Here is a 25,504-nt window from a genome sequence, read left to right on the forward strand (position 1 = left end):
GTATTTTATTATGCAAAAAAATTAATTTTTTTGACTTTATTTTACCAGTGTCATGAAGTACAATATGTGACGAAAAAACAATCTCAGAATGGCCTGTATAAGTAAAAGCGTTTTAAAGTTATCAGTACTTAAAGTGACACTGGTCAGATTTGCAAAAAATGGCCTGGTCCTTAAGGTGAAAATGAGCCTGGTCCTTAAGGGGTTAAGGGGAACCCGTCACCTCTACTATGCCGTCCTCAGTGAGGGCTGCATATTATACTGACAGACCTGCTGACTTCAGCAGGCTGTCACCTCTGGGCTAGAATTCAGTACTTTTATGGTACTGATTGAAAGAGAAAGTTGAACGGCACACCTCTAGGATGAAGGCGGTGCTCAGTGGTAAAGTGGATTTCCATATATTCAAAGAGACCACGGCACTCTATAGTTCTGTTTGCATAAACTTCTTCTTTTATTTTAATCCATCCGGAAAAAGTTACATTTGGCCTTTGGCCAACATTTCGGTCTAACCTAAACCTTGTTCACGGCCTCAGTCATAATGTGTGCAGGATGGCGTCATCCTGCACACACTATGCTACCTTGACTAAGGCCGTGAAAAAGGTTTAGGTTAGACCGAAACCTTGGCCAGAGGCTAAATGTAACTTTCTCCTGATGGATTAAAATAAGAAGTTTATGCAAACAGAACTATAGAGTGCCGTGGTCTCTTTGAATGTACTTTTGAGGTATTGACAGGGTGAACCTCGCAGTATGCCAACGCTGCAAGGGAGGTGAGTTCAATGAGATTTGAGGCCCTGTTCCCTTCTGCTCTGTGAGGGCAGCATAGTGGAGTTTACCGGTTTTCTTTAAACTGGTTATGCCATGATTGATGTAAAAATGAAAATCAGACATTATATAGTACATGACACTACTTTTCTAACAAAGCTAGAACCAGCCCTGTACCTCACATGGGTCCAGAGATTTCACTATTCACTGCTCCAATTGCTCTGCTAGATTACCTTCAGCCTGGCAGCTCAGGGGATGTGTCCTTTGTGCCGCAGCTCTCTCCCTGTAACCGCCACAGAACATATGGCTGGTGGCAGTGGAAGATTTAAACTGAGAACATACGACCAGCTCAGTGAGGTGGACAAAAATGAAATACATTAGATAAAGATACATTTTATTGGCTTTACTAATTTTTTAATTACAATTTGATCCAGGTGCCGGTTTGAAAAATGTAGAATGTTATGTGACACAGCCCCTTTAATTAGTCCCCACTGACTGGCTGTATATTGCCTGACTGACGTTTTTTTTTGTTTCTCTCTTAGGGAAATGTCACAGAGGAAGAATTTGCATCCCCAGAGGAGGATGATGGTAACACTCCCAACATTTACCCTATCGAATGTCTCATGTGCATGATACACACTGCCTACATGTTGTGCAGTTTTCTGGTCCACAGTCATTATACAGTGCACTGAAAATCATCAACTCGTCATTCAGCATGTCCTTAGTCCCTCCTGCATGGCATCTATGCTGATGTCCACAGCTCTCCTTCCTCTTCTTACTGTGCACACTAGATACCTTGGGCAGTCTGTCTTGTGCCCTACCCTGCCCACCTCTAACTTCCTTAACTCTGTTGCAGGGCAGAGGACTGGCAGAGAGTGTGACAATAACAATGCTGCTCACGTCACACTGCGGGACGCTCTGGACAATGTGCGGGGCTCTGAGGGCTGCCTGGCCGGTGAGTGGCTGCCTCCTGAACATGAACTCTCCTGCTGCCCATCTGTCTGTAGTGATGGGTATCGCTGACCTTCCAAAGCTGAACACACCCTGTAATGAATGTGATTAGGAAACGTGCCCTCTCCTTGTCTGTCTCCAAATTCTGTTGTGACTCCCTATGTTTCTCTCTCTTGTTCCTCCTAAGCTTTCCCTCTATATGTCTCACTGTCCACTCCATTTCCATGGCTGGAGGTCTGTTCTCATGTTACAGAACCATTTTTGCATTTTACTTTTCCCTGCATTGTTTATGTTCCTCTCACTCTCCATCAATCTCTTTACACCCAGAGGGTACATGCCATCGGTGAGATTAGTCAATATTTTCAGCCCATATTATCTGGTAGAGATCGCTCAAGTGGTTTATGAATATGTTTCATGAGATCTTGGGCAATGGTGAATTTAAAGGGGTTCTCCCATGACTAATGTAAAAAATGAAAACCAGACATCATCATCAACATGACCTTTTTCTAACAAAGCTAGAACCAGCCCTGTACCTCACATGAATCCATAGATCTCCCCATTCATTGCTCTGCTAGATTTTATATCAAGGTGACAGTGGAAGGGGAGTGTCTTTCCTGCTGCAGATAAGGGGGCGTGTCTCAGCTCTCCCTATCACAGCTCAGGAGGCAGCTGAAGATTAAAACTGAGCATGTGCGGCCATCTTGGTGAGCAGGACAAAGAAATAAGAAAAAACAAACAGCAGGTGGCACTATACAGATAGATTTTATTGAATAACCCAGTGGCTATGCAACATTTTTAACAATGTTCAACTACCAAAGTATTCAAACAAAATCACAGAATAAAGTGGCCTTAGATGTCAGAAAATGCTCCAGACCCCAAATGCTGTTGCGCATTTATAAGCGGGGGAGCAAATCCTGCACATGTGATACGTTGCTAGCAGCAATCCCCAGCAAAATTTGCATACAATGGAGGATGCCAGCAGCGGACCACATGTACCACAAAAACATCCTACACAGGATAGCCAAATGTGCGGATGAAGCTATACGAAATAGAAAATCACTGCAAATGGTGCATTACAATGGTAAATGCATTTGACAATATATGGCTAAACCCTCACACTGATATTAAAATGAGACTTTTGCCAATATATTCTTATATCAAGAACATACTGGAACCCACGCACCCAGTCATGGTCTCTCAATGTGGCACGGGACCCTAACTCTAACCTAGCTATCTCGTATGGGTAGTTACTGATGGGAGCATAAGGTTCAACACACAGCCAGCAGCTCCTAGTTACCTCCAGCGTGAAATCACACATACAATGTATTTCTTAGGGCTCTTTCACACAAGCAGTTCCCGTGCGTGGAGAGCCAAGCCCCATCCTTAACAGCAGAGACATTAACATGACTGATAATGCTCCGTGCCTCTCTGTCATCTTTTACTACAAAATGACAGTGAGATAAAGTTGTCACCGTGATTTTGTAGTAAAAAGATCACAGAGAGGCACAGAGCATTATCAGTCATGTTAATGCTCATTGTCTCTGCTTGGCTCTCTTTCACGCAGCGGATTCCAGTGAAAGAGCCCTTATAGCTTCATCCGCACATTTGGCTATCCTGTGTGTTTTTGTGGTACATGTGGTCCACTGCTGACATCCTCCATTGTATGCAATTTTGCTGGGGATTGCTGCTAGCAATGTATCACATGTGCAGAATTTGCTCCCCGGTTATAAATGCGCAAAAGCATTTGGGGTCTTGAGTATTTTCTGCCATGTAAGACCACTTTATTCAGTGATTTTGCTTGTACATGTATGTCTAGAGGTGGGGCAACCTCGGGTTTGAATGTGCCTTGATTTTGATCTATGGGTAACATTCAGGTGCACCTGGGTAGCCTGCGTCACATGAGCCTGTTATAGGTGGGACTCACAGCCTCCTCTCTCCTCCCATTGTATGTGTGATTTCACGCTGGAGGTAACTGGGAGCTGCTGGCTGTGTGTCGGACCTTATGGTTCTATCAGTAACTACCCATACGGGGTAGGTAGGTTAGCGTTAGGTCCCTTGCCACTTTGAGATACCTTGACGGGGTGCGCAGGCTCCGGTATGTTCTTGATATAAGAATATATTGGCAAAAATCTCATTTTAATATCAGTGTGAGGGTTTAGCCATATATTGTCAATTGCATTTACATTGTAGTGCATGATTTGCAGTGATTTTACAAAAGTATTCAGATAAAGGTGCTGGTTTGAAAACTGTTGAATATTTTTCGTGGGACAACCCCTTTAAAGGGATTAAGATATGAGGTGTTGTAAATATTAAAGGGGTTCCCTGGGACTTAAAATGGATTACTTATCCTCAAGATAGGTAGGTCAAAAATATCTAATCAGTGGGGGCCCAGGTCATGGCATTTATGTAGTTAGGTGAATTGGATTGATCTGCAATAACATGCACAGCCACTATACAATGTATGGCGCTGTGCTTGGTCCACTAAGAAGGTCCAAGCACTGCGGCCCCTTCAAACAGTTGATTGGCAGGAACACATTAGCCACTCCTATATATAAATATGTCATTAGGCTCTCCACTTACAAGCCAGAGCCATTCTGATAATAAGGCTGCAGGGAATTCAGGTTTGTGCAGCTACTCTGCTGGTGCTTTTAACAAAATAGAAGTATTTCTTATCCCTCTGGGGTGATAGTATGTTATAGGTAGCTCTTTGCAGCAGATTTTGCTACAGGTCCACAGCAAGATACACATGTAATACATGCGCATTTTGCTTAGAATTGTACCCGTCATAATTAAAAGAAACCATATCCAGGGTAAAAATCAGCCAAATAGATTGACATGCTGTATACAGGGGAAGATTGGCTATAGACCTTACAGGGAAATTTCCCAGTGGGCCAATGCCCAAGGGGCCAACTGAGGCCTCCTCGTGGCCTGCCACTGGATTTTTTTAGGGATGTATTTTGTGCTGATTGGGGCAGTATTGTGTGAGGGACTGTGGTATTTGGCTCTGTTGGGCTGGTATAATGTACCGCAATATGGTATTACTGGCCCCAACCTACTTGTGTTGACCCTGCCTTCCATCAATTTGGACCAGACTACGAGGCCACTTTTAGTATTTTTTCCAGGGCTACTTTAAATTCCCAATCTGTAGAGGGCTGAATGTTAATAACTCTAGCACTCTAAGAGGTTAATTATTCTATAGCTTTAGAGCTAGCACAGTGAAGGTTGGTGAATGTTGCCATGCCTGGTAATGTGGAGCATTGGAGGGGTGCCTTCCCAAATGGTGTCCAGTGGGTTACTCCCCATTCCAGGCTCCATCGTCTCTCGTGTCTATGACAGAAAGCTGGTGGGCTGATTGCAATACTGCCCTGATCATAGAAATCAGTGCAGACAGGGGTTAGAGATGACTGGGCGGCTGTAATTGAGTCAAGCCCTTCTGAAGGTAGTGTTCTAGGGGTCTGTCACTGCGGCTTCCACTTGGCTTCCCTGTTCCCCTTTTGGATGGCCAGGGGCAGACTGGGAACTTAAAGTGGCCCGAATTGAAAGAAGTCGGGGCAACACAAGTAGGCGGAGCCAGCAACTCCATAGTGCCGCACTTAATACTGCATCAGCAGAACCGAATACCACAGTGCAGCACAAAATCCCGCCACCCTCGCCACAGTATAAAACTGTATCCTTGTCCTGAGGCTAGCAATACAGTTGACTTCAGGAGGGCAGCTGGCCAGATACATAAGTGCCCGATGCTTCTAGCATTTATTATAATGCTGAGAGCATCAGATTGTTTTCTACTCAGGGGGCAGCCATGAGGGCATTGGCCCAGCGGGAAATTTCCCTGGAGGGTCTATAGCCAGTTCGCCCCTACTGATGGCCCATGGCAGCCTGTACTTTGTATGGACTGCTCAGAGAGGCTTATAATACAGTGAGGAACCGCACTCTATTCAAGTGTGTCACCGGTGCCAATCAAGGGCTTATTAAGCCATTTATCATGAGAATGAAGTATTGAGGCACTCAGGTTCTTTTTGCAATTTAAATGAAATTTATTTCATGAATTAATCTCTGCATCATCCATTCGCCCGTGGTATATATAGGAGCATTAAACAACAGAATATTTCTGACCAAACGTTTCGGTCACGGTGGACCTTCGTCAGTGGTCATATTATCTGAGTGATGTATGGCTGTGTTCTGGGGCGCCCCTGCATCCAGCGCCCCAGAACACAGCCATACATCACTCAGATAATATGACCACTGACGAAGGTCCACCGTGACCGAAACGTTTGGTCAGAAATATTCTGTTGTTTAATGCTCCTATATATACCACGGGCGAATGGATGATGCAGAGATTAATTCATGAAATAAATTTCATTTAAATTGCAAAAAGAACCTGAGTGCCTCAATACTTCATTCTCATGCTCAGAGAGGCTGTCATGTTGTCTGATGGGCGCTGTGATAAGTGCAATTGAAGGATACTTTTTTTGGTGCATACATTTTACAGGAGTTTCACCTTTGGGAAAGAAAACACTCAAAACTTCCAAACTCGGCATGATTCATGGTGAAACTGCATGCAGTTACGGTTTTTCACCCCAGTACCCACTATATGTGACCTCACACCATTGGTCCAGTATCTTTCTCTTCACTGACACATTTGTTTTTCACTCCAATCACATGTACATGTTTACGGCACATCCACCCCATCCAATCATTTTCCCCTGTTTCTTTTTTTTTTTGTCCGCTCCCTGCTGTGTGTTTCCTGTCTTACTTTCTCTCTTTGTCACTTAAAGGGAACCTGTCACCTAAAAACGCCTCCCAAACCACCTGCATTACCTTAAAGTAGCCAGCAGTATGTTCCTAAAGATCCTTTTCTTCCTCTGGCCAGATGCACCAAAATCTTGAAACACAAACTATAATCCCCTGCACGCGCTCTGTAACAGCGGAGTTTGAAGTCAAGGGGGCAGCGGCCTCCTCGCTTCAAGTCAAGATAACCACTCCCCCTTTCCTAGCCCCTTTCGCTTTTGATTGACAGCCGATAGCAAAGCCGGACGAGTGTCGGTGCACGTCAGACGTTTACGTGAGCGGCTGTCAATCAGAGGTGAAGGGGCAGGGAAAGGGGGCGTGGTTATCCTGACTTGAAGCCAGGAGGCCGCTGCCTCCTTGACTTCAAACTCTGCTGTTACAGAGCGCGTGCAGGGGATTAAAGTTAGTTTTTCAAGATTTTGGTGCATCTGGCCAGAGGAAGAAGAGGATCTTTAGGAACATACTGCTGGCTACTTTTAAGGTAATGCTGGTGGTTTGGGAGGCGTTTTTTAGGTGACAGGTTCCCTTTAATTGCTGTAAAAGTTCATGTTCACTACGTGTCAGCTGTGCTCACTGCTTTCCGCTCTGCTTGATTGTGCTACCTACTGGTCTCCCGCTGCAACCCAGAGGCCTATGAGCATGCCCATAAGGTTGCAGGTCTTCTCCAAGGCTTTGTGCACTAATTGGCTTAGAGGCTCCTGACCTGAGCGGCTTCAGCTGCATGATACAAAACTCGGCAAGACCACTCTGTTAATGGCCTTACAGTCACCAGATGTTGGTGTCCAATATGGTCACCGTGTGGCATCCATACTGTCGTCCTAAACAAAGGATGTCATTTATCATCCAAGGCGTCAGGATATCTATTACCCATGGCACTGCTCAGATTTTTTTCAAAAATCTGAAAAATCTTCCTAGGGTCTACTACAGGAGCTGCACAAAGAGTAATGCTCTGAGGCTTGCAAGCTTCTCCCAGAGCAAGCATTGGATATGGGAGGGGAGAAATGGTATAACACATAGAGAGTCCAGTAAGTCACTACTATTCCACACTGACTTGAACTAAAAGATACAGCCATCGCCGTCTGTAGATGGCAAGTAAAATGTACTAATTTATTGTGCATTTATTTATCTTTTTACTTTTCATCCGTTTTGCTGTACTTCTTGGCTTGTAAGTTACTCTTAGGCCCCTTGCAGGCGAGCGTTTGTCACGCTGCGAGTCCGAGTTGAACTCCAAGCGCCGCCGCCAGCATTATATTGATTTATGATGCTATGTAACCCTTACAGTTCTGAAATGTATTGGATAACACTGACATAATGCTGCCAGTGTTATCCAATACATTCCAAAACTGTAAGGGTTACATAGCAATTTTATTGATCTATGATGCTATGTGACCCAGTCAGGCTGGGAGCTGCGCTGCAGACAAACGCTCGTCTGCAAGGGGTCTTAAGAAACAGCCCTCCCAGTAATGGTGGCCACACACATTCAATAGCTGTTGGCTGAATTATTGATTGGCCAACAGCTATATATCCTGGTTCCCCGCCATACACTGTTTAATGGGTAGAATGGAGAAAGCCGCTGCCTGACACTTCAGGCTGTGACTTAAGCTACTTTTGCTGTGCGGTTTTGAGATCCGATTCGGTTGTATTAATATATCGAAAATGACGGATCCGGCACTATTGACTTATAGGATTTTTAGTGCCAGATCTGGCCTTTTCAGTTTTCTATGCCGCATGGGAATGCAACAAACCGGAACAGAATACATTCTGGTACACTCCGTTCCGGTTTGTTCAGTTTTGTCCCCATTGATAATGAATTATGACAAAACTGAACCGTTGTGCTGCCATTTTGAGACCCTGTGCCAGATCTCAAAACCAGACGGCACAACGGGATTCTGTTGTGAGATTTTACACCTAAAACCTAAACATATGCTCATGTCTGGAGTAATAAGAATAATCCTAAAATGAAGCCGCTGCCAGGAGTCTACGGCGCATCTGGCTGAGCCTAGTGAGCAGGCGTGGGATCTGGCAGAGGGACAGGTAGGATTACGGAGGCGGCGCTGAGCTGTAGAAGGCGGCGCAGAAGGCGGCGCTGGGCATCGGACGGCGAGGGGTGCGGCTGGGCACCCTGTATTAACGGACCTCCCCTTGGGCACCTTAAGTGAGGGATTGACAGGTTATAAAAACCTGTTTTTTGGGCAAATAGAGCCACAGTGAAGTTTAATAAGGCCAGTTTAGGATTATTCTTATTACTCCGGACATGAGCATATGTTTAGGTTATAGGGGAAAAAATCTCATGACAGAATCCCTTTAATTTTGCCTGATGACTCAGACAGGAGCTCCCTACACACATTACACTGCCGACAGCCAACAGCTTGTTCGAACGTGTATGAGGGCCTTAAGTCCAGTGGCCAGTACTCATGGCATTTTAAGCATTGTTCAGGGTTTAAAGGCTATCCTAGAGTTAGACCATGCATGTCAGATTGGTGGCACCCCTATTAGCAGGTAATTGATAGGCCTACACCACAGGCAAAGCTCCATATTTGATTGGGACAGAGTTGCACAACACACTTGGCAGTGTATACAGATTACAATTAGGTCGTCCTCTCCAGTGATGTTATGCCGTGGATACTGTGTAAGGGTGGCTCCACACAGCTTTTTGCAGCAGTTTTTTTTTGAGCCAAAGCCAGAAGTGGACACAGCAGAAAGGAGAAGTAGAAGTCTTTCCTTTATATGTCTCATTCCCTTCTATCCACTTCTGGCTTTGCCACAAAAGAAAAGTTTTGTGTGACAACACCCTTAGGCTTCTTTCACCCTTATGAGCTCTCTGGATCTGACATTGCTGGATGTTTCCCAGTGGTGCACCTAGCCTTTTTACTGCCTGAGGAGAAAGACCTTTTGGCTGCCCCCCTCCTGGTGCTGCCTGAGGCGATCGCCTCACCTGGCATCATTGGCGGTGCAACCCTGATGTTACCACAATGCCAGCCGGGAAGTTTAGCAGGATTTGGCCAGCAAAAACTGTTGCATGCAGCGATTTTTCTCCGGCAGCTACCCGGCATATTTTTTTTTTACTGCTATCTTCTGCTTTGCTTTGTGGGAAATTTTGTATTTACATGTAGCAATATAGAGTAGGTTGTTATAAAAAAAAATAAAAAATTCCCAAGATGCACTGCAACAGAATTTTGTGCAGTTAAGACTCTTAGCTGGTGACGGCTAGCAGAATTGTGAATACAGCGGTGAAGAGCACAAAGTCTATCACTCAACCTTACATCAGATACATAGCGCTGTTCTTTAAAGGGATTGTCCAGTTTTTTCAGAGTGGTGGCCTATCCTCAGGACAGGCCATCACTAGCTGATCGACCAGGATCCGACAGCCCTCACTGTCAGCGTTGTAGTGGACAGTGCTCGTTACTGCAGAGTTTTTTCCATTGAAGTCAGTGGAAGCAGCCACCACTCAGAAAAGGGTGGCAACCCCTTTAAAGAATTTTTAGCACTAAGGACATAAATGTCTAATTGCTATAATCTCCACTAATCACGAGAATGTGGGTCCCATACCCTCGCATTACTCATCATTGCATGACCAAGGGGCTTGAATGAAGAGACTGTCTCCTGCTGCACCGCCACAGGAGAACTGAATGATTACACAATTTTCATAACAAATCTGTGAGTTGTCTGTTTTCCATTTTGGGGGTCCTGAATTAGGGATTCCCCTCGGTTAACCCACAATGTCCCAAGTGTGTTTTCTGTGTCCTCTGTAATGGGGGGTGCACTGGGTGGACACTCTTAGGAGTTCAGTGCCAAACGGGGAGGACAGTTACATTTGGCCATTGATTTCTGGAGGTCAGGTCTTGTGGTCGTGTCCTGCTACGTTATAGTCCAGCTTCTATGTGATGTTTCTTTTCCACGCCTGTTGCCCATTTGTCTTTTTTTCCCCAATTTCTGCCTCAATCTCCTCTTCTCTACCCATCTTGTTGTTTCCTTCTCTACCGCCCGTCCGCAGTGGCCGTTCCGGACCCCCAACCCATACCGATTGAAGATTAGGTATGAAAGTCTGGCACTGCAGTAAAAATGCTTCATCATTGCCATTTAACAATAAATCTGCTGCTTTCCAGAGCTCTGTTTTCATAGACGGCCAGAGTTAGAAGACATTAATCCCTTAATCTTCCCACCATTCTTTATAAGTTCTTTGGGCCAGGTCTCATGGCTTTTTGAGTCCATGATCTTCTGTAGGGAATATATACTGCTCTGCTTCCCTTTGTGTGTAGAATTTGTGTCTCATCAGGTCATCCTCCTTATTTCCTACATCCCTGCTTCAGTGTTCTCTATGTTTATTCCTTTTTTTATTTGATTGCATTGTGTCTCATTGCTCAGCGCCTCTCATTCAGACGCCCGTAACATTGGTGGATTTTAGTTCCTATAACACAGCCTCAAATCATAGTCCAACCATGGATCTGATGACCCAAACTACAGATCTCTGATGCTGGACTTTTGGATCATTAGACCTACGGTTGGGCTGCAAAATGAAGTCTGAATGAGGCTTCGTTTGCATCTTTTCGGGCGAGAATCCAATAACTCTTCTTCCTTCGTTTGATTCTCAGATGATTGTTACCCTGGTACTCCAAGCCAGAGAAGAAGACATCCATACCACACGTCGGACACTTGCATCTCTTTACAGGAGGTGGGAGACAGACAAGGGCGGCTGGGCGCTCAGGACGTGTGACGACGCTTCTGTCAAGGATTAGCTGCTATCCTGTGGACACTTCCTTCCACCAGTCACCAAGAGAGACTCTCACCTCCGTAACGTCACTCAGGACACCTCACTGTTTATACCTGGTGCCAGCTTTCCGCCCTCAGTCACCTTGTTTTAACACTTCACCTTTCAGTAGGTTGATGTGTACACTTGCTGCCTCTTCAAGGTGCGGTGGTACTGGTCGCTGTATATCTAGTCATGTATATAGCCTGTGTATAAATTAGCAAAATGGGCAAACACGCACTAAGCTGTCTTAGGTCGTAACGCAAGTATGTGGTCCATAGTTAGGGAGCTAGCAATGTATGTTCTGTGTAAAGTTGCGAGGATTGGCACTGCCTTCTGCAGCAGGGTTTTTTTTTGTTTTGTTTTTTCGTGGAGTGAAATCTAGCGCCCTCTGGTGTCTTAGCTGAGAACAAGAAATACCCAGAGCGGCCCACTTACTGCTAAAGCTTTTAGGCATTTTCGGTGCCAGTGCAGAGGAGGAGAGACTGGTGGTGGTAACGGTTTAGCTCTCTTATTAAGGTCAAGGGTTAATGTAATGTATATGGAAGTCTTCAGTCCGCTGTAGACAGGCAGTGCCACTGAATGAGGGTGAGTGGAGTAGATCCCATTCTTGAGTGAGGATGGTTGAGAAATATACAGTTTTGGAAGCATCTAGCTCTGTCGTATACTGTATGATTAGAAAAGTAGGTGGCCGCAGTTATTCTGAGGTACAGGGATGATGCCTCTGTACCTACTACCACCAGTGTGCATACTGTACCTCTGTTCTGTTTCTAGTCAGGATCCCTTTCCCATAACCGTCTGTAGAGGCTCTTCCAGCCATCTATGTACCAAGCTGCTGCTGATGGTGACACCTTCCCCAGAAGCTTTTAGTTTGGCTGTACATCTGCTTTCACCAAGTATTGTTCTTACCAAAGCACTTTTGCTGGTAAATATAGTTTCCATGTGCAGATCAAGGTTTGTGAGTATAGGACTGTGCTCCTGCATGTGCCTCACTATGTAACCATGATGGGAAAGGCAATAAGTCCTTATACCCCCTCGCAGAGCACTGACAGATGCCACTTGCCAACAGTGTCACCCATTTACACCAAGGCACAACCGCCCGTATGGACAAGCCACTGTACCTGTATAAAAGGGATGCGGCCACTTCATGGTGCCGGTCGTCTGTGATCAACATACAGTAGGTAGCTTCACTATACAGTAGTAATATAATAAAATGTATTTATATAACACCACCATATTCCGCAGCGCTTTACAAATTCATAGGATTCATGTACAAAACAAAAGTAACTGGCTGATATGCAACTAAAACACTAGGAGTCTGGGCGCTGCTCGCAAGAGCTTACAATCTATGAGGAATTGGGGGTGACACATAAGGTAGCTGATTGTGATAAGTAGGATTTGAGCCATTAGTGAACTGACAGGAGTGGTGCCGGCCGATCTGCTTCGGGTTTGGGACTACTAGAGGATCGAGTTTAGGCCAGAGGAGTTGGTGAGGGAGAGGTTTAGTCTGGGAAAAGTCATTTTAGGTAGCTTGATAAGCCTGCCTGAAAAGATGTGTTTTAAAGGTGGAAATGTTGTGAATTGACCTAGTATTCCGGACAGAGTATTCCAGAGAGTAGGTGCAGCTCGAGAAAAGTATTGAAGACGTGAGTGAGAGGTACGAATTATGGAGGTTATTAATCTTGGGTCGCTAACAGAACGGAGAGCACGAGTAGGGTGGTAGATGGAGATGTATGGAGGTGCAGCACTCTGCAGAGCTTTGTGGGTGAGGGTGAGAAGTTTGAACTGTATTCTGTGGTGGATGGGCAACCAGTGAAGTGACTGGCACAGACTAGTAGCATCAGTGTAGCGGTTGGATGGATAGATGAGCCTGCAGCATTTAGGACAGACTGAAGGGGGGAGAGTTTAGTGAAAGGGAGACCGATTAGTAATGCATTGCAGTTTTTGCCGTTTCCACCGTAAGAAAACGGCGGATTCTGGTGATTATTCTTGAGGTGCAGAAAGTAATTGAATATGGGGAACAAAGAAAAAATCAGAGTCAAATGTGGCCCCAAGACAGCGGCCATGTTGCACAGAAGTTATGATAGTGCTGCAGACCGAAATTGAAATATCAAGTTTAGGTGAGTTAGTAGATGGGGGAAAGACAAGAAGTTCAGTTTTTGAGAGGTTCAGTTTTAGATACAGAGAGGACATGATGTTAGAGATACAGTATTTTACAGTAAGTCTGCGGTCAGTAATCTGCACAAAGTAATAACTGCAAACATATAGTATAATCTGAGTTACCAAGCCACTACTTGTCTGGGTGACTACCATTCGAGCACATGTGGCTGCAAAGCATGTACAGAAGGTATTGCAGCTACCAGAGAAGTGGCTGCCTCTCTGTACTACACAGTATAAGGCTACATGCACACGACCATATGTATTTTGCGGTCCGCAAAAAATACGGATGACGTCCGTTTGGCATCCGTGTTGCATCCATTTTTTGCAGACCCATTAAAATAAATGGGTCTACATCCTATCCACAAAAAAAAGGAACGGACACGGAAACAAAAAACGTTTGTGTGCATGAAGCGTAAGACTGCACCAGAAATAATTTAGCTTTAGAAAAAAAAAAAACGGCTGCAGGAACAAGGTGAATTTCATGACTTTCTAGGAGCAACTATGAACATTGAGTCCTCGGTTTAGCTGCTTTATCTCCATGCTCCTATATATGCAATGTTTACATGGCCAGGATGTATATACTGCAGTATTGTGTATATATGTGCGTTAATCCCGTGTTCGTTTGCTACTTTTTGCTTTACGTCCACCAGGTTTACATTGCACAGATCTTCCATTTTGTGTTTGCCTTTTTTTCTTTCTTATTTATTCTACTTCAGCTCTTCCCTTGAAGCGAACCTCCAGGCTCCCCAGTACCAAGGCTCTTTCCCTCCAGTATAGGTGTAGCAATTACCTGATCATAATCTATTCCTCACCGGCAGTTTATTATACCTGCCTTTGTGCAGCCATCTTAAAAATAAAAAAATATATCTATTCTGGAGAATCAGTTTAAAGAGGACCTTTCACTCGTATACAAACTAAAAACTAACTCTATCTGTGGGCAGAGCGGCGCCCAGGGGTCCCCCTGCACTTACTAGTATGCCTGGGCGCCGCTCCGTTCGCCCGGTATAGGCTCCGGTGTCTCAGCTCCGTCTGTTGTATTGGACTGATTTTTTGTAGGAGGCGTGTCCCTTGCTGCAGTGCTGGCCAATCGCAGCACACAGCTCATAGACTGGCTATGAGCTGTGCGCTGCGATTGGCCAGTGCTGCAGCAAGGGACACGCCTCCTACAAAAAATCAGTCCAGTACAACAGACGGAGCTGAGACACCGGAGCCTATACCGGGCGAACGGAGCGGCGCCCAGGCATACTAGTAAGTGCAGGGGGACCCCTGGGCGCCGCTCTGCCCACATATAGAGTTAGTTTTTAGTTTGTATACGAGTGAAAGGTCCTCTTTAAATGATAGACTCTTGGCTGTCTGCAGTTACCACTAGAGGGAGCTGACTGCACACTGGTTAATTGTTGAGTTCAATGACCACAATAATGTGTAGTAGGCTCCCCATATTGGTGGCTGCCGGCAACCAGGTCTTGATCATTTATCAGAGCTATGCCTGTGGACTGGATTTGGAGAAGTCGATCAGTACAGAATTTCGGATCTATTTAGGAAAGAAAGCAGATGAAAATGATGTTCATAGGTGGACATTAAGACTAGGATCTTAAATTATAAAGTGACATTTGCTGTATATCCCCAGATACCCCCATCCCCTACCAAAATTCCCAGTATAATTTTCTCCTTGTTCTACCTCCCTGTAACAATGAGCCTGTGCGCACTAACATTTATATAAACACTACATTCGGAGAACACCACCATGTTCACTCATAGGACTATGTCACTTCGGAGAATCATTATAATAAGTGTTACATATTATAAGGAGGCAGGCAATTTTATGATGAAATGGATATTTGACTAAATGGCAGTGGTGACCACTCACTGACTTCCAGCAGAGTGGGGACCGGTAGATCTTCACGTTAGGCCACCGGGATTTTCTGCAGTAGGTTTACTCACTAGCGTATTATGTAGGGACGTGTGAGAGTCTACCAGTGTTATTAGCTATCGGGGAGCGTGTGAGACTTTTGCCATACATAGTGCAGGGCAGAGGGGGAGAAGAAGCACGGTCGGTCATGGATAAAGACAAGTAACTATGGCTGCTATCACTATCATGGGGCACTGAGGCATCTGAGAAATGTGCATGCAAGAATAATGGCAGCAACGTCCTCGGGCGCCACATGTGCCTATCCCTTGTCCCCCAACTCCACATAAAGTAGACACCATACTGAAAAATTCTTGACTATTACTGCCCTGTGGGACTATTTGGGATCATCCCTTTCTTGGGACCATGACCACAGTTAGTTCTAGCAGTTTTGAAAAGGCTCCAGAGCTTAAAGGGATAGTCCGATCTGGACATTAATGGCACATCCTCAGGATGAGACTCCATCATATACTGCAGTGAATTAAGAGCATGCCATGCATGCACGGCCCTCCCCATTCACCCCTATGGGACTTTACGCTGGCCACGCATGCATGGCATGTTATGTTGTTCAGCAGGGCCCCATTTTTTTTTATTCTTTTCAGATCGGAGCAGTTCCCACAGGTTTGACTCCTGCCCAGCAGACATTTCTGGCATATCTGGTGGATATATCCTAAGCATCCAGGTGGGAATATCCCTTTAAAGCCTCATTCACATGTCAGTGTTTCACGGACGTGTGCTGTACATGTTCTACACGGACAGCACTCGTCCCTATTCATTTTAATGTGTGTATTCACACATCAGTGTTTCAGCACGGTCCGTGGGTCCGTTTTTTTTTTTTAGCATGGATGCCTGCTTTATTTTGTCCGTGTTCATGGATCTATCACGCCCATTATAGTTTATGGGTCCGATCATTAAGAAGAGATTCTTTGAAAATTATTTTTCAGCTGGTCAGTGTCAGTGAAACATGGACAGCAAAAAACGGACACACGGATCCTTCATGGATGCATCACTGACCACCTGCTCATGGATCTGACCACAGACAGATTGACGCAGGGTTGACGTTTTTCTAACTTTGGTGGGAAATCCGAGCAAACTAAAGTAGTCTAAATTCTTAAATGAGGACATCGGTGGCACCCTTTAATTGCTAAACCCGGCTGTGCAACCCCACAGACAATTATACATATTTCATGAGATATAATGTAATTTTCTAACTGCTGTATACTAGTAACAATCATAGCAAAAGCAACATAGTCTCAGCTTATGGACACACACATATCTCCAGTAGGAGCTGCATTAGCCTATATACAGTATGTACGCTGCCATGTGATGCCGGGGAGGTGTCTAAACGTCCTGCATATCACTGTATACTATAAGCCATCAGTTTTGTATCTACACACAAGCCTGGCCGGTGATCAGATGTGTATACCGGTTCGGTCTGTACATAGGTATGTAAAATAAAGCAATATACGATTACATGTATGTACCATCCTGAACATCTGTGTAGGGATTAGAGCAGGCTGTAGGTCCCATCTTTCTATGCACACATGATAATAGGATGAGTATGCTCCAGAGGTCACCCTGCTGACACCCCGGCTCCTGCGGTGTCTTTCTCACAAGGCCTTCCTCTCCTCACTTTTGTATCAATGCAATATGTAAGTGTATGTGCGGCCCTGCATGACGACACAGCTGAATAAACTGGACGTCTCTTCATTTCTGAGCTGTGTGCGCCCTCTTCCTCAGATCTCAACATTGCCTGTTGTTTCTCGAAAAACCACTATGACATCGCCGTATCCGTAGGCCTCCTGCACATGACCATATTTCTGTATGCGTGTCCAATCCGCATTTTTTGCAGATTGCACACGGACCCGTTTATTTTTATGGGTCTGCAAAAATAACAGCACACGGATGTCATCCATGTGTCCGTTCTGCAAATTATAGAACATGTCCTATTCTTGTCCGTATTGTGAGAAAAATGTAAATTGCACATGGAAGGTGTCCGTATTTTGCGGATCTATGGTTTGCGGTCGTGTGCATGAGGCTGTACTCCGGTAGTAGGATACACAGAGCCTCCGCTGTTACCCTGTTCTTCAGTACAGGTGCCTTTTAATGGTTTTTGTGTCCTGCTGACATTGTAAGAGTTAAAGGGGGTATATGCGACTAAAAAACATGGCTGAAATGCTCCCCAAATATGATGCTTAGCTCCAGTACTACACCATTTTTCAAATCTGTACTCCACATTTTCTATAGATTATAGTAGACAATGTCTGCACAGCCCAAGCTACCTTTCCGTCAAGGAGGCCTCTCGTTTTATGGTATGGGGTCCCAGTCGTTGGAACTCCACTCATCACACATTTATGCCACAGTCAATCAGTATGCCTGATGTTAGAAAGGTGGGCATATACATAAGAGCAGTCGCCAAACCCGCTGATTTTGGTAGGTCAGACTGATCCCCGACAGATGATGTTAAAGGTTGAATTTCCACATGCCAAATCCTTTGTCATCACAAGAGATAAGCCACTACCACAGGTGTCTGGCAGCATCTTAAAGGGGTACTCCCATCTTAGACAATGCCATATGCCCCCATTGACTTGATAGGTGCGGGTCCCACCGCTGGGACCCGCACCTATATCGAGTACGGAGCCCTGAAAGTGAAGGAGAGCGCACTGCGCATGCGCCCTCTATTCCTTTCTATGGGGCTGCCGAAAATAGCCGAGCACTGGCCATAGAAATGAATGAGAGCATAGGCCGCGCATGCTCCTATGGGAGAGGCGGGGATTAGCGCTTGGTCGTGGACGGACCCTGGGAAATCTGGGGTCCTCCAGCCACAGCGCTCCCCGCTCTATTCTCGATATAGGTACGGGTCCCAGCGGTGGGGCCCGCACCTATCAGACAATGGGGGCATATTGCATTGTCTAAGATGGGAATACCCCTTTAAGATGCTGCCAGACACATGTGGTAGTGTTCCTTCCCGACAATCTGCTGATCACTAGCATTTCGCTCGTTCATCAGGTAATCGACAGCACATATACACCGCCAGATCATTGCACAAGTACACTCTTTAGCGATAATCTGTACGAGTTTCAGCACATGTAAGGGGCTCTTTACTCCCCATTGAAAACACATGCACAATTGGCCAAGTGCAGTGTGCATGTGTATATTAGGGGGTATGTGAGATGACTTTAAGAGGCAAAATTACAACAAACCGAGAATATAATATATAATAAAACACATTATACACTGGTACCAACAAATCACCATCAGCCATGCCAAGAAGAAAGAGGTTTTCTAAGGGCTCATGCACACGAACATATTTTCTTTCCGTGTCCGTTCATTTTTTTTTTTTGCGGAACCATTCACTTCAATGGGTCCACAAAAACAACAGAAATGATTCAGTTTCCGTATGTCCGCTTGGCCGTTCCGCAAAAAAGTAGTACATGTCCTATTATTGTCCGCGAATTACGGTCCGTGGCTCCATTCGAGTCAATGGCTCCTCAAAATATACGGAACTCATCCGTATTTTGCGGCTCCATGCCCACTTTGCAAGCAGTAAACACATGGGCAAACATTACAGTAATAAACTTCCTGTTTCCGCTTGCAATCCGCAAAAAACTGATCGCATATGGAAACCATACGGATATGTTTTGTGGCACAACAGAACAGATGCGGCCACACAAAACAGAAAAAAAAACTGATATGGAACAACAGATCTGTTAGAAACAGACTGCAAAATTGCAACGGTCGAGTGCATGAGCCCTAAGATTCTATTGATAACCTATCCTTAGGGTAGGACATCAATAGCAGACCTGTGGGGATCTGACTGGGCTTGAAGAGGCTGCGGCACAGCAGCCTCTTCCTAGGTCAGTGACGTCTCGTGGCCTATATGCAGCTCAGTCCCTCAAGTGAATGACGCTGAGCTGCCAAGCACAGCCACTATACAATGTATGGCGCTTTGCTTGGTAAGCTCCTGGGAGGCCGTGATGCTCACCAGAGCACCTTTGCCTCCTCAAACAGCTAATCAATCAAGACGTCGGACCCAAGCCGATCTGATAGGTCATCAATATCAGAATCTGGGAAAGCACCATTAACCATTTAGCCCCAACCCATATGCAAAATGAACCCAGGGTGAAGAACAAATATTGAAGGGATTGGACACTTTATAAAAAAATCTAAACACTATAACGTCCTAAAGTTGTGGGCACTAGCGTAGGAAACTCAAAGCCCTAGGTTCACACTACTGGCAATCCGGCAGCCTGTGCAAAACATGCTGCATGTAGCGTTATTTGGCAGAAACACGGCATTTACGCCAGATCTCATTATAGTCAATGGGGATCTGGTGGTTCCCGGCATTATGACTATGCAGGATACGGTGAATTCCGGCAGGCTGTTCTAACACTGATGTGAATGTACCCTTACCTGAGCATCCTTGTTCAATGTGTAAACAATTTGCTGTACCTGCGCATGTCCTGAATGCTCTGAGCGCAAGCACAGACGAAGATTTGTCCAGGACACCTGTACTGGATCTTTGGGCAGCGGGGTACACTGAACTGGGGTGCTCAGGTAAGACATGAGGGGGCTTGGGTTTTCCTAGTATAGTGCCCACAAGGTCGGGCATTACAGAAATATTTTTTAGACGGTTGCCAATCCCTTTAAAAAATAAATAAAAAAATGGTGCTAAAAGAATCGCATCCATGGGAACAAATCCAGGTAGAGCCCCTTGTATTTAGCATTTATATTCGGGTTATGACTCCTAGACCCCCTAAAGTTGTGCTTAGATTAACATTGGGTTCTATGGCACTGTGGGTTGCAGTGGTACTACAGATAATGATGTGGCCAGCCTTATACAGGAATTACGTCCAGGGGACGCTGACTACATTAACTATTGTTCAGCGGCTCAACAGGACTGACATCTTACAATGGTAATAACTGACAATATTGTAGATAATGACTGTGAGTCGCTGCCATAAATCCGGTAAGGGCTTGGGTCTCCGCCTCACGCTGGACACGTTTAACCCCCTTCAATTCAAGAAGGTAAAACCTGTTCTGCAGGAGTCGCTGCTCCATCAAAGGCTTTGCTGTCCTAATGACCCCTCAGTGCTTAGTACAATACGACAGGTCATCATCTGCTGACACACTGCCTGCTCTGCATCAACACCTCATTTTAAGGTTCTTGGTATGCACCCGCTTCATTTTTACAAAGATTGTGATAGGCTTTTTTTTTTCTTTTTATGTTACAGTACACTGCGATTAATGGGATTTCTAACAACTCGTTTAGGGCATATCCACTATATTTGCCAGTAAGTTCAGATTTTCTACTGTTGTGTCTCCATATTCCCCATTTGCGTGACTGCACACGTGTGACGGCTTCTCTGTTCTTGGGATCAGTGAGGGTCCTGGCAGTCAGACTCCCAACAATTTGACTTTAATGGTATATCTAGCCATAATTAGAAATGACCGGGCTCCACAGCAAATTCTTAAATGATCGCTCTCTCAGACAAGGCCCGGCAGCTGTTCCGTTCGTTTTCTACAGTGTCACTGTATATAATGTCAGTGTATAATACTGTAGATGGGGCCCTGGCAATAAAATCTGTTAGTCCTACGCCTGGGTGGGCCCCTTCTGAGTTCGGGCCCCAAAGCAGCCGCTTCTCCTGCTTCGCCCCTGGCCATAAGGCTGGGACTACATTGTGATCTTCACTATGACCATAGGTCATTGTCTTGCAGTGCAACTATTGAACTCAATGGCAGTGTCGTAGCTAGAAATGACTGGGCCCCACAGCAAATTTTTGAATGGGACCCCCCTCTCCCAGTAATTTTTTCGCAACCCCTTCCTTTCATGCCTCCCTCATTCCGGTGGCTAGTAAAGATGGCTCTCTCAGACCAGGCCCGGCTGCTGTTCCATACACTGTCTATACTGTCACTGTATATAATGTCATTGTGTAATACTGTTGAGAAGGCCCTGACAAAATCTTTTAGTCCTCCTCCTTCTGCATGGGCCTCTTCTGGGTCAGGGCCCCAAAGCAGCCGCTTCCCCTATAGCGACGCCCCTGCTCAATGGGATCACAGAACGACTTGCAAGTTGACAGGAGCACAAATTCTGGGGTTGCATTTACAAGAAACTTGCAAGTCACATAGTCACCCCATTGAGTTCAATCGCTTACACAGCAATCTTTGGTCGCATGACGGGTGTCACTGCCGAGATCCCCGTATCACCCCAGCCTTAAAGGGTTTGTCTCACTTCAGTAAATGGCATTCATCATGTAGACAAGATTAATACAAGGCACTTACTAATGTATTGTGATTGTCCATATTGCCTCCTTTGTTGGCTGGATTCATTTTTCTGTCACATTATACACGGCTTGTATCTATGCTTATGACCAAACTATAGGAAAAAGCGACAGGCTATGTGCGCTCCCATGGTCCCGGCCACCAGAGAGGCACCTTTTCCTATAGTCTGCAAGCACGACCACCACTGGTGGATTGCAGGGTGGTCGTAAACCCCTGAATACAATTCGGGTATAATGTGATGGAAAAATGAGTCCAGCAATATGGACATTCACAATACATTAGTAAGTGCCTTGTATAACCCTTGTCTACCCTCTTCCAGCAGGGTGAAATCTGCAGAAATATAACTAATACATGCAGATTTTCCTGCAGAATTGCAGTGATTTCTATTTTTCGGTACATGTGGATGTAATTCAGAAATAGACAAAATAACCCCCAAAACTTCCAACAGTAAACCCCAGTCGATAATAACAACCTATACAAATGATCAGAATAACTAATATGTGTGCTGCCTTTAATGTTATAAAAAAATGTGCAGAACCTCAATAATCTGTAAGCAAAACTCCACCTCCCCATCCCGAACATTAGCTATCACCAACAAACCAGAATATCGAATATTTGGGATTGTGGGACAGTCCTAGAGAAGTATAAAGCTCACATGTAGGAGTGGAAAACCTTTAGGAACATTTTTTTGGGTAGGCTCACAATTTCTGTTGCTTTGCCTGCAGTGAAGGTTTATCACCACAAGATGGCGCACTGCTGCCTTTAGATCATACACCTTATAAACGGCCATACTGAAACAAGTATCCTGAATCTTAGTCCCTCAGCCACAGCAATGCCATGCCTCTTCTGCTGTATACAGGTGCAGAATTACCACCAAATTAGTAGCCACTATGGGACTAGCAGTAGCAGGGGCAGTCTGGGAAATTAAAGGGGTTATCCAGTCCCTATAATGACCCTATATAGGCCCCTCCTTTAGAGCATACTTACCTGCTCCCCGGCACCTGCATCCCTCCGGATCCCTGCAGGCCGATACTGCATCTCTCCTCGGCGGTGACCAGCCTCCCTAGTAGTGTTCAGCGAAGCGAGCTTTGGAGGCTTCATCCGAAGTCGCTTAGTTCAAAACTTTGGAATAATACTGTACAGAGATCCGTCTCTGTACAGTATTAGAATGTATGGGCTCCGATGAGCCAAAGTAAGTTATTCACGAAGTCGTGCGTGACTTTGTTGAATAACTTTGGTAGTTGATTTTTTAAGTGGAGAACCATTTTAAAACTTGAAACTGAACTCTGCTTCGGTTGCGTATACTTGCTAATACTGTACGGAAACGGATTGTGATGTACCTAGCCAACGGCACTGAGGAGCGCTTGGGTGGCCCTCTGGGCATTGGGCCACTGGGAAAGTTCCCTGTAGGGTCTATGGCCAGTCCACCCCTAGCAGGGGGCCTGACACATTCACACACTAATAATTCTTCCATTGCAACCCAGGTCTCATTCCCCGGCCTGTGCCCTCCTGCCCCGCTCAGCAGCCGTAGCCCTGTATCGCGCCTGCTGTGGAGAGCAGGATGGAAATAGGGCTAGTTGAGTATTACAGTTTTTTTACTCTAGTAATACTTCAGGGCCAGCACTATTGCGAGGGGGTATGGTCACTCAGAGGGCATGACTACTGTGCGGGGGCACTAAGGGGGAATAACCACTTAGAAGGGGGCACAACACATCACTACTGTGTTGGGGGGGGGGCATACAGGGCCCAGACGGCCTTCTGTAAAGTAAATTCTTGACTCGTCCTCCTTTCCAGCACTAGTATTATATTTTTCTATTTTTTACATGGCTGAGTCGGTGGGGGATTGTATGGCGAATATGAGCGGTCATGCTTAGCCATGGGATGGGTGACTGCAGAAAAGTTTTGGGGCCACATTCAAAATTTTACTATGGAGCCCATTCTTTTCTAGTCATGCCCTTGGCTGTATATAGAGTCACACTGGATTATGGAAATATATTGGGGGGGGGGGGGTGTCACGCGTACACTGCTGTGTATGCCTCAAAAATTTACCCAAACAGGCAGAGACGGGATGACAGAGGCAGTTAAATGAAGTGTCAGTATATACTGTATATCTATACTGGTGTCTAAAGGGGGTATTCCCAGAATGACAACGAATCACCTACTCACAGGATAAGCTTTTGATCGGTGGACGTCTGAAAGCTGGGACCACTGTTCGATCACGATAAAAGGGGTCTAAGTGGAGCAGCAGTCAAGCATGCTCAGCGCCACTCCATTCATAGTCTAACAGGGATCAGCAACCTTCAGCACTCCAGCTGCTGTGAAACTACAACTCCCAGCATGCACACCTATTTGGACTGTTCTTGAAAGGAGAATTCTAGGAGTTGTAGTTTTAGAACAGGTGGAGTGCCGGAGATGGCTGATTCCAGGTCTATAGGACTGCCGGAGATCGCTGAGCGCTGCACCCTTCTTCTCTTCTGGCCTATACTTCTGGTTCCAATTAATCTTCAGTCCTAAATGTGAATTCTGCATCTTGACCAGGATTTTTGGGGGGGAGGTATTATCTCTCCTGCCGGAGAGCTCCTTAATGGGCGTGGAGAGACTTATAGGCCATACATGCTCCTCTGGAAAGAAAGGGATGCAAATGAGCTCTCACTTAGCAAGCTCTGCCTCTAGGAGAGATAGTACCCCCCAAATCCTGACCTAAGCCTCTCACCCAGTTAAGCCAGTACTCTCTGCTCTGCACTGATGAGGGGCAATCACCCCCGAAACAGCTGCCTGCAGATGAGATGCTGGCTTATTTAATATCTGAGTCATGTTCAACACTGATTTTTAGGATAGCTGCCTTACATCTGGTGGCATTGGAGGCAGGGCTTCTAAGAGCTCCTTTGTATCTTGACCATGGGTTTTCCTGTCCATTTCTACCCTGCTACTGTATACCCGTCTACATCTGCAGTCCTCATCTCACCATCTTATCTAGCAGCTGCCATTGATTGGAAACATCTTAAAAAAAACTTCTCCAAAACTGTTCTCTATAAGAAGGGTAGAAGTGGCTTATTTGCCAAGTAAAGCTGCACATGCCAGCTATTTCTCCCATCTCCTCCCAGACTTGGAACGGCCAAGCATGCATGTTTAATTCACTGGAGGGAAGGGATTAATCCGCTGCCAGAAATCAGTGCTTTTGGCTGTCATTGAGCTCTCAGTGGGGAGGAGGCCGCTCTTAGTTTTGCTAGAGGGGGCCCTATGATGTCTGTCGACCATACTCTTCTCACATGCCTGATACTGACATGAGCGGCTTCTGACAAACCTTGAAGACGCATCATCTCAGGGAGTCTCATCCGGGGTCGCTACCAAAAACAGCAGCTGAAGGAGTTTCTGGAAAATGATGCGGAGTCCTCCATAAGCCGCTTCCCTCTTTGTCTTGTAAGGTGCCAGAACAATCGCACATTTACATTTAACAAGGCTGCTGAACAAAAGCTCTGCCCCTGTCAATGAAGGTAGACTTGGCAGACATGGCCGTGTATGCTGGGGGCCGGAAACACAAGAAGATCATTGTTTTCACAACAGGGAAGGCAGGAGGCGACTAGACCCAGCTCTGCAGGAGAGGAAATCCTGCGCTACACAACGGCTGCTGACGGACGCCTCCGAAATTTGCGCTGTGGCTCACATTTTATGATGTTGCTTTTGTGAGATGCAAATCATGTCAATTTCTTGTATAGAAATTGGTGGAATTTTTCTCGACTCTAAATTGCAACTGTGTCAATTTACATTGATTTCTATGGAACGGGTAAAAAAAAAAAATGCTGGATTGCACCCAAATACAAGTGCCTAAGGAGTGACTCACAGAAAGTAGCTGGGATGTAATTGTGACCGTAAAATGCTACTCAATAGCAGGGATCAGAAAACTCCAGCTG

General features: G+C 45.5%; 1 protein-coding gene across 3 annotated transcripts in view; it reads left to right on the forward strand.

Annotated features, from left to right (window-relative positions):
• The window catches only part of RNF157 (ring finger protein 157), a 128,199-nt gene extending 115,506 nt beyond the window's left edge, over window positions 1-12,693 (forward strand). For 2 of the 3 annotated variants that reach the window (XM_044297999.1, XM_044297998.1), the window contains 3 exons: window positions 1,302-1,347; window positions 1,616-1,714; window positions 11,091-12,693. In XM_044297999.1, the coding sequence (XP_044153934.1) occupies window positions 1,302-1,347; window positions 1,616-1,714; window positions 11,091-11,212 (267 nt within the window). In that variant the 3' untranslated portion in view covers window positions 11,213-12,693. The remainder of the gene's footprint in view (window positions 1-1,301; window positions 1,348-1,615; window positions 1,715-11,090) is intronic. The other variant, XM_044298000.1, reaches the window with a different exon arrangement.
• Window positions 12,694-25,504: the final 12,811 nt, after the last annotated feature.

The sequence above is a fragment of the Bufo gargarizans genome, chromosome 6 (genome assembly GCF_014858855.1).
Source record: "Bufo gargarizans isolate SCDJY-AF-19 chromosome 6, ASM1485885v1, whole genome shotgun sequence".
NCBI classification, from domain to species: domain Eukaryota; kingdom Metazoa; phylum Chordata; class Amphibia; order Anura; family Bufonidae; genus Bufo; species Bufo gargarizans.